Source organism: Typopeltis vanoorti, chromosome 2, assembly GCF_054136105.1.
Source record: "Typopeltis vanoorti isolate ZY-2024b chromosome 2, IOZ_Tvanoo_1.0, whole genome shotgun sequence".
NCBI classification, from domain to species: Eukaryota; Metazoa; Arthropoda; class Arachnida; order Uropygi; family Thelyphonidae; genus Typopeltis; species Typopeltis vanoorti.
In genome coordinates, this window is record NC_143550.1 from 91,946,035 (window position 1) to 91,967,607 (window position 21,573).

At 36.9% G+C, this 21,573-nt stretch overlaps 1 protein-coding gene across 1 annotated transcript in view; it reads right to left on the reverse strand.

The window, feature by feature from the left end:
- Itpr (Inositol 1,4,5,-trisphosphate receptor) overlaps nt 1–21,573 on the reverse strand; it is a 1,112,489-nt gene that overhangs the window by 768,505 nt on the left and 322,411 nt on the right. The window contains exon 17 of the mRNA XM_090401920.1: nt 13,747–13,842. Within this exon, the coding sequence (XP_090258046.1) occupies nt 13,747–13,842 (96 nt within the window). The remainder of the gene's footprint in view (nt 1–13,746; nt 13,843–21,573) is intronic.

Here is a 21,573-nt window from a genome sequence, read left to right on the forward strand (position 1 = left end):
GAACCAAAAGCACATACCTCTTAGCACTATGACCATAACTGCTAAGGCACTAAGTCTCTTTAACATTGAAGGAGAAAGCAAGACCCGATTAAGACTACAAATTCAACACTTCTTCCGGTTGGTTGCTGAGATTCAAGCAGTGTTTTGCATAATGTGAAAATGTATGGTGAATCTGCGAAGGAGTTTGAGGAGAAATTGGATATATTATTATGGAGGAAAATTATTTGCCACAGCAACTATTTAATATGAATGAGACCATCTTGTTTTGGAAAAAATGACTGAGCAGACAATTCCTCCACAAAAAGCTAAAATCTATGCCTGGTTTCAAAGCTCTCAAAGACCATATTACGATACTGTTAGGAGGTAACATGGCTGGATATAAGCTGAAACCATTTGTGATATGGTACAGTGAGAATCCACGAGACTTAAAAAACTTTAGGAAGCATACTCTTCCAGTTCATTAGCGGAGATATAAGATGTCATGGATGACTCAAAAATTGTTTTCATATGCTTTAATCAACTGTTATGCAGGGGAAATGGAAAGATATTTCGTGAGAGAAAATGTAGAATTTAAAATTTTATTAATTCTAGATAATGCTCCAGGTCATCTGTCATATATTGGTGATCTTCACCAAGTTCAGGGTTATGTTTCACCCTCCAAACACTACTTCATTGATCCAACCGATGGATCAAGGAGCTCTAGTAGTATTTAAGATTTATTATCTATGGAGAACTTTTTCACAAGCCATTCCTGCTAATGAAGGAAACGACCAGACTCTCTTGCAATTCTGGAAAGCATTTAATATTTATCATGCTATTAAAAATATTGCTGTAGTTTGGGGTGAAGTGATCTCTCAATGTATGAGTGGCATATGGAAAAAGATATCAAAAAGATTTGTGCACAATTTTGGAAGTTTTGAAAAAAAAAATGAAGACCTTTTTAAATTGAGAGAAGAAATAGTGGGCGTAGTAAACAACCTGAATCTCGAAGTGAATGATGACGACATAGTTCAACTCATAGGAAGTGCCCCCCCCCCCCCCCCCTGAAGTACATGATGCGTTTGCTTGCTATAAACAAATTTATGATGAAAAGAATAGGAATAAACAAATCACATCAGACATTTTCATCAAAAAAACAAAGATTATACCAGAAGAGTCACAGCCTCCGTCACATAGGGAAGGTAATGAAGATATGATTGTGGAGGAAGATTTGGGTGATTATTCTCCTGTTTTATAGTGGCAGTAATGCGCGGTACAGTTTTATAATAAGGTGTTTAAAAATTAAAATAACAGTATGCTTATTACTGTTAAGTCCCTAACCTCTATGACTCTGTTGATTTAATGTATCGACTTACATCCGAAATGATTTACGTCCTGCCGGATGGAACGGAACACCGACGTAAGTTGAGGGATGACTGTATTCATTTTTCCTGTATTTATCTTTCTATTTGCACAAGTCAAACCCAGACAAAATATATGCATCAAAAAAAGTGCAGAGGCAAGTAACTACACCTGTCTCAGGATGGTGAATGTTAAATATGATGACATATAATGGGAGTATACTCTGCAAGACTTGGTGGGCAGGAAGAGAAGAGGTTCATGATTGAGATATATAAACTGGCAAGCGGAGTCAATCAAGTATGCAGAGTTATTGCAAGGAATAATAGTGATGTGAAAATATGAGGTAATTCCTGGAAACTGTATAAGAGTCATGTGAGCAATTAAGTGAAAAAAAGATTTTTTGGATGGAATAGTGGCAGAATAGATGGTTAGTGGTTAGTGTCCGAAGCTGAATGTTTTTAAGGCAAGGTATGTGCACTGTAATCTGTGAGTGCTTGGTCCCCCTGCAGTGAGTCTTCTGACATTGTAGAGGCCTAGAAAATGATATTAATACTATTATCTTTGTATATCAAATAGCTAGATATATTGATATAGGATTCCTCAAATATCAAATAAAATGTAGTTAATGACAACATCTTTATGTTTCAAGATTTTCATGCTTTCCAACTTTTCTCATCACTAAAAACCTGTCAAAATGAGGGATCCCTGCATTTCATATCAAACTCAATTGGTTACTCAACAACCCATGGGTCAATGCATGTTGTGTTCATAACAAATCTAGAAAAGGAATAGCAATGCTGATAGAAACAGGTGCATAATTTCCTGTCTAATATAATGAATAAGTGTTGTGAGACAAAGGCAAGAGAAGTGATTACTTCATTTTTTACATAATAACTTACTGGATTATATTCATATTTTATATATATATATATATATATATATATATATATACACACACACACACACATACAAGGGTTGTTTGAAAAGTTTGGTAAAAAAAAAAAAAAGTTAAACACATTAAACACAAATTTCCAATAAAACACATTGGGTTTTATTGGAAATTTGTGTTTAATGTGTTTAACTTATTTTTTTTTTTATCAAACTTTTCAAACAACCCTCGTATATATATATATAATCAACATATAATCCTGTTTTCATTATCATCACTATTTCCATTCAAGCCAGAATGAAAACTAAGTACAGGAACAGGACAAGGTTATGTCTGTTCAGTAAGAGCTATCTCTAATGATGAATGTAAGGCTGCCTAATATCTGTTCTAAGCAGCCAGTCCAAAATCTTGATGACCACACTAGAGATACTGATCAGAGATACTAACACATTAACCCACTATAGATGATAGATTATAACTAGGACCTGACATATTATCTGACTGATCAACTCTCTTGCTGTGATTGGATAACCGAGGGATTAATGTTCATGATTTCTAATGAGTAAAAGAAGACCAAAATAATTCTAATACAAATGGGTAGAGCTATGACTGATGCTGCATCAGTCATAGACTGATCAATATCTCTAGTGTGGTCATTAAGATTTTGGACTGGCTGATTAGGAACTACCACCAGAAGTGGGCAGACAGCACGGGTGATTATCTGTAGAGGACAGCTCATAGGTTTTTTAAAGGTAGGTCTTGCTTGAGTAATTTGCTCGTGTTTTATAATAGTAACAACAGAATTAGATAAGGGTATTGGATATGACTGATGTTTCTGGCATTTATCAAGACATTTCACAGTATTCCACATGTGAGGACGTTTATTTTACGAATATGTAAAATAAACTTCTGATGTGAATGGAAGAGTGGCCAACTGACAGGAATCAGAAAGTGATGTATAGAGGTGCTGAGTCTAAGTGAATGAAAGTGACCATTTTTTTTTTTTTAAATATCTGACAAAAATAAGAAAGGCTGCAAGACCTATAGCATGTCAGGTAATGTGTGTGCATGGGAAAGAAAGTGAGGAGAAAGGGAGGAATATGTTCAAATATCTTTTTTAAACTAATGAATCTTATATTCTTTGGAGGAAGGCATAGTAAGGAAGACTGTTCCACAGAACAGAAATAGACAGAATGAAAGAGGAGGCAGACAAGTTGGTTTGACAAGTTTCAAGCTGGACTGTAAATAGGTTTGAGTTAGCAGTACATCTTGTTTTTATGATTTTGGAGGAAAGTGAAGGAATGATAGTGGTCAATTCAATGAAGCATCATCATAAGAGTATTGGCAGAACAGGAATAAGGTAAGAAACTAAACATTGGAAGAGGTACTGAAATGGATCCATAAGAGTAGGATCTTTTGGATAGTATCAAGCAATCTTAGAGAGGATTTTAGTGCACCACGCCATATATATGCAAGCAATATTCCATGGTTGAGTGGCTTTGGGATTTGTATAAAGTTAGAAGCTCTAAAGATGCAAAGTAGTGCATTGAGAAGAAAAGCATACTATACCAAGCTTTTTGGGTAGCTGCAGAAGCTAGAGTTGAGATGTGTTTGTGTCAGGAAAGATATAGGTCAGTTAGAGGAGTGAAATCTGATCATGTTGAGATAAAGTTATTACCAAAGGTTAGGGAAGGGATGTGAGCTCTTTCTTGTGAGAGATCAGAAAGGAATTGAGTTTTGGTGGCAATGAAGTCTACAAGGCTGTCCCCCTGTACTATTTGAGATATAGCTAGGAATCAGAGTTCAGGAGAATGACCATTCTCCAATAGGAACAGGTCACTTACATACAGGAGGAAGAGAGTGGGTGAGATTACTGAACTCTGAGCAAGAGTAGGTACTCCAGCACTGGTGGAAAAATCTGAGGAGAGGAACCCATTCATCATGACTCATAGGGAGCAACAGTGAGAAAGTTGGTGGTTCAGTTATAGTTTGGAATGCAGACCATAGAATGGTAGTTTGCTAAGTAGACCCTGGTGCCAAACCTGATCAAATGCTTCTGAGATGTTAACAACAACAACTACACGAGTTTTCCAGAATGTTTTAATAGCTTGAGGTGGGTGGTGAAGGGTAGAAGATTGGTTGTGGTTCGAGAGCGGAAGAATCCATATTGTTGGTGAAGCAGTTGGATGTTACTGACCTTCTCCACAGTTTTAGAGAACACAGAAGTGAGAGAGAAATTAGACATTAGTTTGTTGGCTGACTTTTATCCCCTTTCTTTGGAATGGGCTGGATGTGGGGCTGTTTCCATGCTGTGGGATAGATGTCAGCTAAACAGAAAAGATTGAAGAGGCAATATAGAATAGGCATTAGCTCTGGAACAACACAAGCTTTTAACACCCATCTGGATCAGATGCCATGTTTGTGTTTAAGTGATTAAGGATTATTTAGATTTCTTTCTGGTAGAACACTATACGTGACATGGAGTGAGGAGTTCACAGTATGTTGGGAGGTGCTTTGTCTTAGTTATCAATGTAGGAATTCGAAGAGAATAGTAAGTCAGTACTGCCTTTGTGTGAGATGGTTATGGTGCCATCTGGATGTGAGAGTGGCGGAAACACGAGTGGACAAAAGTTGCACCCAAATGCCTTGGCAATGGGACAAGAAAGAACGACTGATATTCGGACAGGAGGCAAATTTGTAGCATTTCATTCTTTCGAAGTCTGATTTGGATTTGCTGATTATTCTTTTACAGCTGTTATGAGCTACAATACAGCTGGAGTTTGGGTTTTGAGCCACTCCTGATATGCTGAGTTTTTTTTTTTTTTTCTTGTACTGCATTGGCACATGTTATCAAGAACTAAGGCTTTGATGGCGGCTGGGGATTTTGAAAGGAATGAAGGCCCTCATCCCTGTGAGGATGGTTTTTGGTTTTTGTTATTTTGTCTGAGCAGGTATGTGAATTGAAAAAAACTAAAGCAGCAGTGCCAAAAGACAGGAGAATGAGAACTGTTGCATGAACTCATGTTGTTTCATAGCAAAGGAGACTTATCAGGTTGTGGTTGTCTGCATTATCAAGAGGAGAACTGATATCCACAATATATTTGGAGGGGGGGGGGGGGGAGCTTGTTAAAAAGAGATCAAGCATCTCAACAGATTGGAGGAGAATTGTCAGGTATTCTGGTACGGAGATTGATGATCTGCGAGTAGTTGTTTCTAATGGCAAATACCTCAGCATCCTTTCCTGTTTGGTCAAGTGAAAGTGGAAAAGGGAAGCCAATTTGAGTTGTGGAAGTTTATGTCTTCAAGAAGAATGACCTCGCTATTAGTGTATTTTGACTGCAAGAAAATCGAAAAAGAAGCGCTTTTCTTTTATTCATTCATTCATTTCAATCAAATTATGGAGACTACAACCATGTTAGAAATAATTATTTTAATTTCCCAACATCACAGTGAAAACAAGTTATTTATTAGTCAGTTTTAACATCTCTGCCCTCTTCACAAATGTCCCAATCAATGACACAATTCTTCTGTTACATGACAAATTTACTCTCGATATCACAACACTCTTTGCACATGTACTACGTTCTGGCTATTTTATGTGGCAAAACACTTTCTACCTACAAAAAGAAGGCGCAGCTATGGACTCACCATTATACCCCACACTGATAACTTTTATATGGAAGCATTTGAGCATGTTGCTCAAAAGCTTCAACTTTTGATAAAACACATTTTGTCAAAAGTTGAAGTACTGATAACATTCTAAATCTATTTGGCTTAAAAGAAATCTGGTATTCTGTATCCTAAGGTTCATAAAAATGGAATACCACTACGCCCGATTGTGGATGGAATCAATTTGCCAACTTATCTATTATCTAAACACCTAGCAGGCCTCCTCAAACCACACATCCATAATCCGGATACTTATATCCTTAATCCTTAATCGCAGCATTTCGTTGAGAAACTGAACAACATCTCTATCTCCAATACAGATTTACTCGCCAGCCTGGATGTTACATCTCTATTCACTAACATCCCTGTGGAGGAAGTCATCAACATTTTAAGAAGTTTGCTCCCACAAGACATTACTTCTCTGTTCCGTCATTGTTTAACATCTAACTTTTTCTTATGGAATAAAACCATATATCAGCAATTGACTGGCATTGCAATGGGTAGCCCCCTCTCTCCATCTTGTGCTGATCTCTATATGGAGGATTTCGAAAGTAAAATCTTAACTCAAACAGATCCTAAACCCACAGCGTGGTGGAGATACATGGATGATATTTTTATCATTTGGAACCACACAAAAAATGACCTGTTCGACTTTCTTAACAAAATCAACTCTCTACACCACACACAATCAAATTCACTCTAGAACTTGAAAAAGATAACCAATTATCATTTCTGGACACTTTAATTAAGAAGCTTCCAAATGGTGGTATCAACGTCTCAGTATACTGCAAGCCTACCAATACAGGACATTTTTTACATTTCACTTCCTGCCACCACATTTCTCAGAAACTTAGTATTGTACACATGTTGAAGAACCGTGCCTCCCTCTTTACAACAGATCAACAAGACCTCCAGGAAGAGCTATCCCTGATATCCACCAACCTTACCACGAATGGATTTCCTCGAAGACTCGTCCACAAGATACTTTTCTCTGAACCTCGACAAAGACAAGAAGATGATACACGTTATATTTCTACCATCGTCATTCCATACTTAGGGACAGTTTCCAATAAGATTGCTAGACTCCTCAGACCACATAAAATAAGAGTGGCCTTTAAACCCACAGAAACGATTAGACAACTCTTAAGATCTCCAAAAGATAGCCATCTTTTTTCCAAATATGTTGGAGTTTATAACATACCCTGCTCGTGCAGCTTGAATTACATTGACCAAACTTCAAGGAGCCTGGAAATTAGGCAAAAAGAACACATAGGTGACGTCAATAATAACAGATAAGAAAAATCGGGGTTAGCTTTTCATTTCTCAAGAACGAACCATACCACAGAGTGGGATAGAAGCACAATTCCTTACATGGAGGAAGACTTCCGCTCTCAAATTTTTAAGGAGGCCATAACAGTTGCCTGCTGTATACAAAACCTTAACAGGAACCAAGGAGATCTGGAAGACCCTTATCAGATCCTTCAAGTCGCCAGAACTGAATTATAGTGCCAACTATAGAATGTTCCTAAATAACAACAAATGATATCATGCACGCTCTATGCATATATTGTACGCGCTCTGTTCTTTGTTTAATATAATTGGAATCAGTTGATTATAGTTTGTAACAGTTTTTTTCCTTTTTAGTGCCTTACATCAGTTATGTACCCTGAAGATGTCAACAGCATTAGTTGGTGAAACTAGTTGGTATAACATAGTTGTTTATTATATGCACTTGATCAATATTATCCCATTAAAAGTATTTCCACATCTAAATTCCTATTTTGGCACCCGTAGTAAAAAAAATAAAAAAATACAGCTATGTGAGCATTACTCTTAGGATAACAGTCTCCCAAATTTTTGGCAAATTAATGCAACCATATTTGTTTAGGTTAGGCAAATTCTTCAAGGCTATGGCTGACTCAAAAAATAATCTTTCAGATCTATAACAACTTCTAAATAGCATATTCGTTTTCTTCCATCTAATCCTGTGTGAAGGAGTGTCCAATGCGTGATGTGCTAGTCCTGACTTGCCATAGTAATAGTAGCGAATATATTTTTTATGTTCTTCCAGGCAGATGTTAACTGATCTTCCTGTTTGCCCAGAGTAGGCCAAGTCACAGAGAACTTCATACACTACAGGGGAGGGTGTTAGGTGAGCAGATCAGAATTGTTAGTTTAACATGAGGTTTGAATGTGGCACGAAGGCCATGTTTCATCAGTATTTTGGCTATCTTTTCTAATGTACCTCTGACATATGGAATAGAAATGGTAATGTTGTGTTCCTGTGTATTAGGGGAGGGAGGGAGGGATAATGGGGCTATGGAGAATTTTATCTATTTTGTAGGAATTGTAGCCATTGGCTAAGAACCTATGGTGCAGATATTTGAGTTCTGTGGACAGAGCTGTATCGTTAGAACAAATGCCTGTGGCTCTGTGTGTAAGTGTTTTTAAAATGCCATACTGTTGGACTGAATGGAGATGATGCAATTGTTTATGTGGGTATCTTTTTGTGTGTGTGTGTGTGTGTGTGTGTGTTGGCTTTCTGTAAATGGAAAAAGATAGTAATCCATCTGAAAGATGGGTGACTAATGTGTCAAGAAATGGTAAACAGTTATTTGATTCTTTTTCTACTGTGAAGTGGATTTTGGGTGTTGGCTGAATAGGTAAGTGACAAATGCATCCAAAGTCCATTGTCCATGGGACCAAATGGCAAACACATCATCTACATAGTGTAACTACACTAGTCGCTTGTATGTATGTAGCTGTGGTAAGTATTTCATTTTCAAAGTGTCCCATGTAAAGGTTTGCTAAAGGGGAAGGGGGGGGGATCCAATAGCAGTACCATTAATCTGTTTGTAGATTTTTCCTCTCCCTGTAAAGTTGTATACAGAGTAAATTTGAATAATTCAAAGATATCAGGGGAAATTTAGACTTGATCAAATCAAGGGTGTCTGTCAGTGATACACTGGTAAATAAAGAGGTGACATCAACACTACCCATTATGTCTGAAATTTTAAGGAAGTGATTTTCAACTAGTGTTTTGAAATGGACTGAATTTTTTTTTAAAGTAGAGGAAGTGCCAGTATATAACAAAAAAAAAAAAAAGGGGGGGGGGGCAAGCGACTTGGCTAACTGTTGGGCCAGTTTATATGTGGGACTATTTATGCTATCACCATGGGGCATAGGGGGGAATATCAGGTTTGTGGAGTTTTGGTAATCCATACATACGGGGCGGTTTAAGATGAATTGGTTTTATTTTTTTTTGATGATTTCTTTGGGCGAGCCAGGAAGTCATTTTTTTCAGTAATTTTCAGGCTTTTTTCCTTTGAGGCATAGTGGGATCTCAATCAATAATTTGGTACATGGAACTGTCACAAAGGAGATCTTGCATTTTTCTGCTATAATCTTCTTGATCCATGATAACTGTTGCTTTTCCCTTATCAGCTTTTGTAATAATAATATTTTTATTCTCATACTTTTAAGGCAGTTATTTCATTATGTGATATATTGCTTTTCGGAGGTTTAGCCTTGTTTAGAATGCTTGCTACATCTAATTGCACATTATTGGCCATTGCTGGTGAAGGACCATAGATGCCCCATTCTACCTTCATCATGATTTCTAATTTTGGAATTTGTCTGGGTGTCATGGCAAAGTTATGCCCTAGACTGAGAACATTCTTGGCTTCTTCAGTGAGTATTTCAAATGATATATTTATGACCACACTGTATCGTCAAAATTTCGGTTGGAATGTAGTATGTTGCCACTGTTGTAGGATTTCATATTTCTTTAGGTCTCTGCTTTTAACTTTAATGAATTTTTGTTTTGCTGCAACTTCAGAGATGTAATGCAGGACAGTCCACATTTCAGGATTTAACGAGTTGATTAGTTCTTGAAGAGCAGTAATAGAGCTATTTAACTTACTGGGCTCTATGTGAGAAGCGACGATTTGTTCTTGGAGAAGCGCTAAACTTGCCCATCGGTAAATACGATGTGCCTTTGTCGATGTTAACTTTTCTTTAAATTTGAGAAAAGCTGGCATGATATTGCTGTCACTGCATCGTTTGAGGAAGACTAACCTGTTCATTTTTCTGGAAAATTTCAGTTTCAACTTGCCGAACTGTCGTCACACTTTGTATACAATATCTTCTCCGTGCAGAATCATCAATCTAATAACTAAGCTTAGGTATTGATTGACGTTTATTGGTGACTTATTTTTTAATGGTATTAACAAAACCAAACAATTTTATCAAAAGATGTTTTATTAATTGCTTATATTTCGCTGAATTTCAAATCAGCATCATCAGAGCACAACACAGCTAGTATATGCAACAGTGAGTATTTAAAAAAATACAATTGTAATGAACAAAAGATCTAAAGTTCTATTTTGACACTCTCTAATATTGTAAACAAAATTTTAAAAAAATACAGCTCTGTGGGCACTGCTCTCATGATCTCCCAAATTTTTGGCAAATTAATGCAACCATATTTGTTTAGGTTAGGCAAATTCTTCAAAGTCATGGCTGACTCAAAAAATAATCTTTCAGATCTATAATGACTGTGACTTGGCCTACTATGGGCAAACAGGAAAATCAGTTAACATCTGCCTGGAAGAACATAAAAAATATATTTGCTACTATTACTATGGCAAGTCAGGACTAGCACACCATGTGCTGGACACTCCTTCACATAGGATTAGATGGAAGAAAACGAATGTGCTATTTAGAAGTTGCTATAGATCTGAAAGATTATTTTTTGAGTCAGCCATGGCCTTGAAGAATTCGCCTAACCTAAACGAATATGGTTACATTAATTTGCCGAAAATTTGGGAGACTGAGCCTCTGCTACTAATGGCTCAGTTAGTAGTTGGAAGGGACCCAATCGTTCGATGCTGTTGGCACACTCTCCCTCGATGAGGCTTTGGACTCCCTGGAGGTGTCAAATAATAATAAATAGCTGTAATTATTTTTTTTTTACCACATTAGAGGGTGCCAAAATAGGACTTCAGATCTTTTGTCCACTACAATTGTATTTTTTCACTTACTCACTGTTGCGTATACTAGCTGTGTTGTGCTCTGATGATGCTGATATGAAATTCTGCGAAATATAAGCAGTTAATAAAACATCTTATGATAAGACTGTTTGGTGTTAATACCGTTAAAAATAAGTCATGAATAACCGTCAACACTTAAGCTTATCAGTTAGATTACTTTACGCAGATCTTTTGCATCTCCAAATCTTCAGTTAAAATCTTGTGAACAGTAAAACAGATAATATGCAATTCTTGAGAAATTACTTGGAGCGTTAAATGCCAATCTTCATGGATGTAGCACTGTATTTGCTCAATGTTGCTGTTCGTTCTTATTGTGACAGGCTGCTCATTTTTTCATGCTTTCTCTCTCTCTCTCCTCCAAAAACATCTTGTGTCACTTGAGCACATGATAAAGAATTATTACCATAAGCCTGCTTAATTTCATTGAACCTTTCAGCAGTACAATCATTCATTCATTTTAACACAAAATTTAATCACACAACATTGTTCAAGATTTCGATTCTACATTTTCATGATGAACACATCAGACATACACTTGCTAAAAGACACAATAACTGGATAGGTGTTTATCCTATGGGGTGTTTATCCCACTGATGGAATGAATGGGTATCACTCTAACATACTATATCATCATCTGGTCAACAGTGCTGCCAATTTTTGCAATAAAAAAAAATCTCATTACTTTTCTGCTAGACCTAATATGTACGGCCTAGAAAAGAATGCATTATTATATATCCAACGTCTCTTCCAAATTCAAGTCACCTTAAACAACCATGAAAATACAAGCAAACAGATGAAATGATTAAAAAGGCAAACTACCCAAAGTAATCTCAGTTCATAAATACAAATTGTGTTAGTTCCAAACTTGATGTTGATTTCTATTTCCAAGCCTACTTTCTCTAACAAATTTCAGCTTGAGCAAGCACAGATCTCTCAGTTTTTACAATTATAAATGCTAACTTTTTTTTTGGTTACAAAAGTATCATTTTTGTATATTGATCCATCATGATCAATGTTCCAAACTCCACCAAACTCAGCCACTACATTTCAATCAGGCAAGGACAACCTTGTAGACTTCAATGTCACTAAACCTCAGTCCTGTCTGATCTCTCACAAGAAAGAGCCCAATACCATGTAATACCATGCTAGAATGTTTTCTTATTTCTTTTCGTGTTTTCTATTTCTGATCTTTGGAATAAAAATCTCTTTGGCCCATTCGATCAAATCCATTCACTGCCCTATCACTATTCCAATGCTACAAGCCTTTCTGAACCTGTCCGATGTATTTTGCAATTATGCTACTATATCTATTACTTTTGATCCACAGCTGACCTTCTAAGCCTTCATCAACAAACTTTGGACTCGAGCCATGAAAAAATTCAGAGAAACTCAAGTGGTCACTCCCAACATTTCAGAAGCATTTGATCAGGTTTGGCACAGGGCCTACTTTGTAAATTGCCAATTTATGATTTACCTTCCATCTTCTACAACTGGATCACCAACTTTCTCACTGCTTACTATGAGTCATGGTGGATGGTTTCTCCTCAGATTCCCCAACCAAATGACCTGCTCTCAGTGACTTCAAATCCTATCCATAGCTGGCAATACACTCCATTTCTCCTTTTCATTTCACAAATGCTGTGGTGCCCAACTGCTAGAAGCCTCAAGATCTATTATGATCAATGTCCAAACTCCACCAAACTTGGCCACTACATATCAATCAGGCAAGGACAACCTTGTAGACTTCAGTGTCACCAAAACTGTCCTGTCTGATCTCTCACAAGAAAGAGCCCAAATTTATTCCTCTTTCAGCAAATACCCTGAATATCGAGCATGATCAAATTTTCCTTCTTGAACTGACCTACACCTCCAAACTTCTCTTGGCAGAAGCACATCTCAACATAACTTCTGCAGCTGCCATAAAACTGTACTTTTCCAGTAGAGAAATGACTTCACACCCTTACAACTGCTAACTATATACAAATCCCAAATCTTCCCAATAATGGATTATTGCTCATATTTACACCTTCTAAGATTGCATAATGCTAACCAGAAGAGGTCAATCTCATTAATTTGTGATTCTTCTCTCACAGGTCCACTTCAATCCCTCTCCCATAGATGTTTAGTTTCTGTCTTATGCTGTACTACAGATACTTTCAGACAGTGTTCTGCCAAATTGGCCTCTATCATTCCTCCATTTTCCTCCAAAATCATAAGAACAAAAGCTGCTGCTAACCAACACCCAATCATAGCCCAGCTTGAAATTTCTCAAACCAACTTCTCTGCCTCGTCTTTCATTCCATCTAATGCTGTTCTCTGGAACAGCCTCCCGCAAAGAATATGACCTTCAGCTGTTCAAAAAAATGTGAACAGATTACTACTTTCTGCTTACACTCTTTTCCACACACACACACACAGCACTGATATGTTATAGGTCCCACAACTTTTTGTGTGTGAGTGACAGTAAAAAAAAATAATAACATATACCTAGCTGATTTGTGATCGATACACTTTTCCAAAACTTTTCTTAAAGTTTATTTCTTATAAACTTACTGTTTATAAGTCAACTCGAAATGATTCTGAATTTCAGAATCATTTCTATTCCTAGAAATGATTCTGAAATTCATTTCTAGGAATAAACTAATACATATAATTATGCCAAGATATCATTATGCTATAGAATGGAGGTCTAGGGCATAACGGTTCATATGACCAGAATATGTGCCTGTGCATATTGTAAACAATAAAATTTTATTCTCAATAATTAACACAATACAAAAACAGAATTATGCTTACTTCTGAATAAGGTCAATATCCAGATGTGGCGATAAATTGTCAATAGCTAAATACTGACGATCCAAACACATGCCAGAGAAAAGATCAAGTTGGTGCCTAATGCATTAAATTCAAATTTAATAATCTAATCCAAGAAAATAAATAACAAATTTATTCTGGAAAACTGAGTATACAGAATGTACATTATTTAAAATCTATGATTTGATACAACGTATGCTAATTACATGAACTTCAAATGATATGCATACAAATCAACAACAATCAATTTCAACAGTTTAGGTAAAATGAAATAAAAATTATTTTATATTATCATTTATATGATTATGACAGATTAAATATTATTAAATATAAAATATTAAAATATCTTACATTTTATATTTTACATTATGCAGTGACACATCACATCACTTTGTATATATTTTGGGGAGAGGAAGATGCATACAGCAATAAGGGAATGAAACTTCTAGAATTCTTGAGGGACAAAGGGCTTAGGCAACATGTAATAGAGGGAACAAGAGGTTCAAGAGTTTTGGATTTGGTCATAGCATCAGAAGAGTTGATAATAACTGAGATGACATCTCTCTCACCAGTTGGAGAGCGTGACCATGCGGGTTTGACTTGGAAGATGAACAGAATGCAGGAGTATCAAAGAGACTGGAACATATGTGGAATTATGAGGTGATTATAATAGTCGTAGATGTCAACTCGGGGAAGTTTCATGGAGGGAGGAATTGGAGGGAAAGGATATAATTAGTGCTTGGGAAATTGTGAAAGAATATTTGTTAGCAGCAATAGCAAGCTGTATTCCACGAGTGAAGAAGAGTACACAATTTGGAGTAAAGTGGATGGCAAACACAGGAACTGTAAGCGAAAAAGAGGCTATGGAAGAGATATAAGGAGACAGGTGAAGAGCAGATGCATGAAGAATATAAGACACATGCCAGGAGAGTGACTGGTATGGTAAGGAAGGCGAAACTGGAATATGAGAAGAGATTGGCCCTACGATCCAAAGAAAATCATAGGGAACAAGGGGTTCAAGAGTTTTGGATTTGATCATAGCATCAGAAGAGTTGATAATAACTGAGATGACATCTCTCCCACCAGTTGGAGTGAGAGTGACCACGTGGTTTTGACTTGGAAGATGAACAGACATGCAGGACATCAAAGAAAAGGGAACGTATGCGGAATTATAAGATGATTATAATAGTCTTAGATATCAACTTGGAGAAGTTTCATTGAGGGAGGAATTGGAAGGCCAGGATATCATTAATGCTTGGGAAATTGTAAAGGAATATTTGTTAGCAGCAATAGTAAACTGTATTTTACAAGTGAAGAAGAGAACACAATTTGACATAAAGTGGATGACAAACAATATTAAACAGGTACTTCTCGTAGACAGGAGCATGAGACTGCTCCAAATTTGGGAGTCTTACCATCAGCAGACCTTCAGCCCAATGGCCAAGAACACCTACATAGCCCACTAGGGGGCAGCATTAGGACTTTTAGGAGAACAATAGCTTCCTCACTTCATTCTCAGTTACTGTGTTGTGGTGCATACTTGCACGTGCCTTTTTTGTAAGTTCCTTTTGAAGATGGCAACACGACATTGCCAAAATATTGGAAATATTTATTAAAGTATGATTTAATTTATATTCTTATGTACGTTTTCAATTTCTTAAGTGATTTAGTTAAACAGGAAATGACTGTGGAAGAATGACATTGTGGAATAGAAATAGGAATAGATTGATGCAGAGGACATAGTGGAATTGTTCAGTAAACACTTTATTGGAGTATTTCATCCTGGAGGAGTAAATTTTAATACTAGAGGGGATAGGGCAGATTTAAGGTTTAGAGGTGCAGAAGGATAGTGTCTTCCAAATATTGAGTACCCTGGATGTCAGTAAAGCTGTGGAACTGAATGGTATTTCACCACGGGTTTTGAGAAAAGGTGCCAAAAGAACTGATAACTCCATTGACCTGGCTCTTCAATAAAAGTCTGGCTATGGGAAAGGTACTCAAGGAATGGAAGGAAGGTAAGTCTGCTACTGCCCTTATGCCATTGCATAAGGGCAGTAGCAGACTGGATGTGCCTAACTATAGGCCAGTTTGTGTTTCATCAGTAGTTGTTAAGATCTTGGAGAAATTAGTGAGTAACCACATACAGCGGTGGGCAGATGAGGGTAATGTTGTCTGTGAGAGTCAACGTGGATTTGTTAAAGGGTACTCTTGCTTTAGTAATATGATTGCCTTTTATAATAAAGTGACAAGAGCATTCAGGATTGCTGTCCAATAGATATCAGAGAGTTGTGTATAGTGGAGCAGTTTCAAGGAGGCAGAAGGTTACAAGTGGGGTCCCACAGGGCTCAGTACTGGGACCTATATTGTTTAACCTTTATATCAATAACACTCTCAGTGGATTGCAGGGGATATTCAGTTGTTTGCAGATGATGTGAAGCTGGGAAGGATTATTAGTAATAGTGCAGATGCGGCAGCCCTGCAAGAGGATATGAATAAGCTAGACAGATGGGTAAATGAATGGGGCTATCGGTTTAATGCAGCAAAATGTAAGGTCTTGAGATTTGGGAAACATATATGGGACACTTCGTACTCTATTGGAGGAGTTGTACTGGAGGAAGTAGGGGGGAGACAAGAGATCTGGGGGGAGGGAAGTGATGATTGATAGAAACCTGAAATTCAGGGGACATACTGTGAAGGTAACACAGAGGATTGCTGCAATACTGAGAAGGACACTGACTTGCAGAGATAAAAGAGTTATCATTCCATTGTATAAGACCCTGATCAAGCTACACTTAGACTATTGTTCTGAGATTTGGTCCCCAGGATTTGAAGGGGATAAATTAACTGTGGAAAGGGTACAGAGGTGGATGACAAAGATGGTTTCAGGATTGAACAATGTTAGTTATGAGGATCAGCTGAGAGGATGTGGACTGCAGAGTTTGGTGGATAGAAGAAGGAGAGGTGATATGATTGAGACTTTTAAACTGTTGAGAGATGGTTACAGGGTTGACACTGGTGATTTCTTTCACTTGGTTGAACAGTGGGAAGAAGTGATGACAAGGGGCCATCCCTGAAAGTTACGAAAGGAAGCTGTGAGCAAGAGGGTAAGGAGTAGTTTCGTTGCATGGAGGATGGTTGAACCATGGAATGCATGGCCTGATAGAGTAGTGAGACCGAGAATGGTCAATGAGTGTAAAGAGTGTATTTCCTAGGAAGGACCTCCCACGATGAGCCTTTTGACTCCATGGAGGCCTGAATAATAATAATAATATCTGTTTTATTATTATTATTATAACCATCTCCATGAAGCTAAAGACTCATCATGGGAGACCCATGAGTGACTTTTAGTTATCTTGTCATGTATGTTCTTTAATAACTTTCACATTTCTATCATGCCACTTATCAACTAAAGTTTGCAACCCACACACCTTCACCTTTCCTCATTGGGAGAATTTTGCAGACCTATCACCAGCTTGGCCACTTGTCTCTGAATCCTCTCCACATCTCATTTCTAAGAAACCCTGGTGACCAAATTTTGTGCACAGTAATCAAAATACAGCCTTATATGTAGCCATAACCTTATAGAGAGGAATAACGACTTCTCTATCTTTACTGTTAGCATGTTTTACAACATCCATGTAATCCTCTGAGCTTTTTTACCAACTTTTACAATATGCCCTCTGAAGTTCAATTCTGTCTGCCATTACCCTCAAGTTCCCCAGCTTCATCAATTTCCTGCAACCAAGTATTACCAATGTGATGCACAATATATAACATTTCCATCCTGAAGTATCGTTACCTTACAATTTGCAATATCAATATCCCTCCCCCAGAATGCCAATTTATTTAAATCATCCTGCAGGATGCCCACATTATCTTTATCAACTGCTGCCTTTCACAGTTTTGCATCATTAACAAACAATTGAATATTCCCACCCCTACATCTTCTTTCTCTACATAATTAATAAACAAATTAAAGAATAGTGGCTCTAGTACAGAACCCTCAGGTTCTCCACTAGTCACCCTCATCCTCCTAGATTCTGCTCCAGCAGATACTATCTATCATGCCTGCCTGTCAGTATATGTCTGTGTGTATATATATATATATATGTTATTATTACAAATGAAGATGACTAGAATTCAATATATATATATACGAGGGTGGTCTGAAAAGTTCTTGGCCTAACAATGAAAAAACAAATTTATAATTTCAAAATTATTTTTATTTTTCAACATAATTTCCCTTAACACTAATACTTTTATTCCAGTGATGCTCCAGTGCCATTATCCCATCCCTGTAGTGGTTCTCAGTAAGATCGGCAAAATATCCCTCTACAGCTGCAATCACCTGATGATTCAAAGAAAAATGCTGACCAGTTAGGAAGAGTTTTGGGAAGAGATAGAAGTCAGAGGGAGCCAAATCTGGGGAATACAGTGGATGTTCCAACAATTCATAGTGCAGATCCCTTAATTTTCCCATTGTCAAAACACCTTTTTGCACTGTCCTGATGAAATATGATTTTTTCTTCTGCAAGCCGGATCTTTCCGGAAAATCAGAATAATATTCCTCGGTTATTGTTTTACCCTTTTCAAAATAATTAATAAACAAATGCTTTTAGCATCCCTAAACACCGATGCCATGACCTTTGCTGCTGATGGAACCATCTTTGTCTTCTTTGGTGCTGAACAACTGGCATCTATCCACTGTTTTGACTGCTGTTTGGATTATGGTGTGTAATGGTGAATTCATATTCACCTGAAGACATATTCAAAAAATGGAAGCAATGGAGATCATCACTGCTGCAAATTATGGTTAGTGATTTTGGAGAAAAGAGCAGAAAGATTAGATGACAGCTCTATGAACAGAAGCCAGAGATAACTACAGAAATGGTATAATACAGAAACAGACCACTTGCATGACAATGAGTGCAATTAGTTAGTAAGGAAGGGTGGTCAATTGAGCGCACATTTCCCTCGTTTAGATAGAATCAATAATTTTAAAGAAGTTTTCATACTTTGCTCAAAACAGCATTCTAATTTTGGTTGAATTTGAGACTAACAGAGTGAGTGCAATGCAGCTGAGGGAGGGAGGGAGGGAGAGCGAGAGAGAGAGAAGAAAGGAGGATGCAGAATGTAAAGATCAAACATGATTGTATATTTCTTCTAAAGATAATAAGGATTCAGATATTAAAATAAAAGAGGGAGAATGAGGAGGGATCTTTTTTGTAATAAACAAAAAAGATGTTTATTGGCACTGAAACTGACCAGGTTATATTTTTCCCATTAGATAACAGTATGAAGATTTAAGCCACAAGATGCAGAACTCAGATTGTGATCATTTGAGAATGGGGTTTGAGGAATGAAGAGGAAAGGTTGTTGGCAAAAGTATGGATGAGATTTGAAGTTGGTGAGAAGGTTAGATATTATATATAGAAGGGAAAAGGGAAGGTATGCTAGATAGAGGTGGGGGGATAGAGAGAAAACAGAACTTAGATTCTGCATCATCAGGAGAAGGCCAAAAAAAGAAATCCACCTTCTAACTATACGGTGAACAATGAGAAAACTGGAAATTCAGTTACAAAAAATAGTATAATGGCCAAAAGACACAAAATTTTGCTGAGAAGGCCTCTATGCCAAATTAAATCAAATGACGTAGAAATGTTCCATAGACAATATCTAGAGAAATGAAACATATGCAAAGCCATCTCCTATACATCTTATAAGACTGAATTTTGAAAAACTCAGTCTACAGGAGATTATCTTGCCTATATTATTGCCCCTCTGGATATTTCCCCATAGAATGTTTCCAAGTCATCTGACTGACTAGCATTTCCAATCAGAAAAGGAATTAGACATCAATTGCCATTTCCATTACTTTTGAGATGTCTGATGTGAAAGCAACTGGATGACAGTATGATGGCAGCTTGGACATGTAGTAACTTCCATAATGTCATATATATGTTGGTAGAAATAACAAAGTATCCAGATGAGTGAGTAGTGAGTTAGTTCTTTCTCCATCTTTCATCAAATGTTTTACTTCTACCCAACTCAGATCATATGTTAAAAGTGAGTTCCTTCTTATATATTGTAAATAAAACAAAATGCAAAAAGAAATAAAGTATACATGTTTAAAGGTGTGCTAGATGAACATGCAATGAAAACATGTTTTCCACAAAGATTCAAAACATGACTATTGCCTAGTGAAAGATATGATTTAGTTGGTCAAAAAAGAATGTCTTCAAAGGGGATAAGCATACTGGCATCAGAGAACATATGAAAGTTGTTGGACAAAGCAAAAAAGAACAAAGTCAAGTTTGTGGATCTATTCCCAAAGCATGCAATACCTAAGTGCAGAGAGAGAGGGAACCACGATTAAAAGACAAACTGTGTAGAAGAAATGAAGTGTGGTATCACTGAATGAATTTTATGGCCAACAGGATTTGTATCTGCAATATACATATATAAATAGTCAGGGAAACTAAAACAGTCAGGGTGGTTGCAAGAGAGCTTGAACATGTATATAAAGGCAAGAGGTCAAAATTGTGATTGTAAGGACAAACACTGAATGAGAATGACCACAGGATGGGATAATTCCGTTAATAACTATAAGAGTTTTATGATTCAAGAAAACTTACTTTCCACCAAGGATCAAGACTCCCCCCCCCCAGATTCCTTGCAATTGTATTCTTTCATACTTTGGACAAACAGGGTGTGCTGTTAAGAAGAAAATCTAATGTAACATCCTCTATTAAAAAAAAAGTCTGGCCTAGAATGGCACAGAGTCAGTATGAGCAACTGAGTCTCCTGCTCAAAAACCTGTCTTGTAGATAGATCTGTTTTAAATTTGAGTACTTATTCAAAAGACCCAAATGAGAGTGCTAATGCTCTACTATTTTGCTCCAACACGAACTGGAATCACTGTGATTTGTAAACAATGTTTTTTTTCTCTTTTTATTCTCCTTATATAACTTTACATGTAATGTACTATACCATTCCAGCAAACAGCTTGAATCGGTTACACTGAGCATGGTCAAGTTTCAGATTGCAATATTTATTTATATACTTCAATAATAAACTTTCTTGTGTCTGCATTCATATGTTGTTTCAAAAGAAAAATTATAACTTGAGCAGTGGAGTAGAGTTGGTTGAGGTATCAAATGAGTAGAGTCAAGCTGCATATATAAACTTGCCATTTTGAGGGGATGGGAGGGGTTATCAGGCATGTACACTAATGCCACAAGCATCAGAATTAAAAGTAAGTTTTTGACATTGATAAATGTAAAAGCAGCAAAAACAGATTTAAAAAACTGTTTTTTTTATTTATTTGTTATTTTTGAAGTAGAAAGTAAAGCAGCACAGTATATTGTTACACTAACACAAATTCAACTGATTAGTTTAGCAAAAACCAAAATCACTAACTGCTTCTTCAGAGTTTGTGGGTGGGTGGGTGGGTGCATGCACCCACCCACACAGAGAGAGAGAGAGAAAAAAACTGTAAATAAAGTAAAACAAGGTCTTCTTCAACTATCAGCTACAAAGCTGAGAACAGATGACACTGTGCATGTCATCTATTCTCTCAGCACTGAAAATGTGATGCTCAATCCTTGGTTCCTACTGAGGGAGAAATGCAAGTGGATAATTACAGCAGAATTTTTTTTTATTTGTCATAAGAAATTTTCCTCTAAATGAAACATGTGGCTGTGTCCCATTCTATGTTATGATGAATAGCAGACTGCACAGTGAAGCCAGATTTTTTATTTTTTTATTTTTTTAATTTTTTTTTCATATATGAGCCACATCACGAAAGTG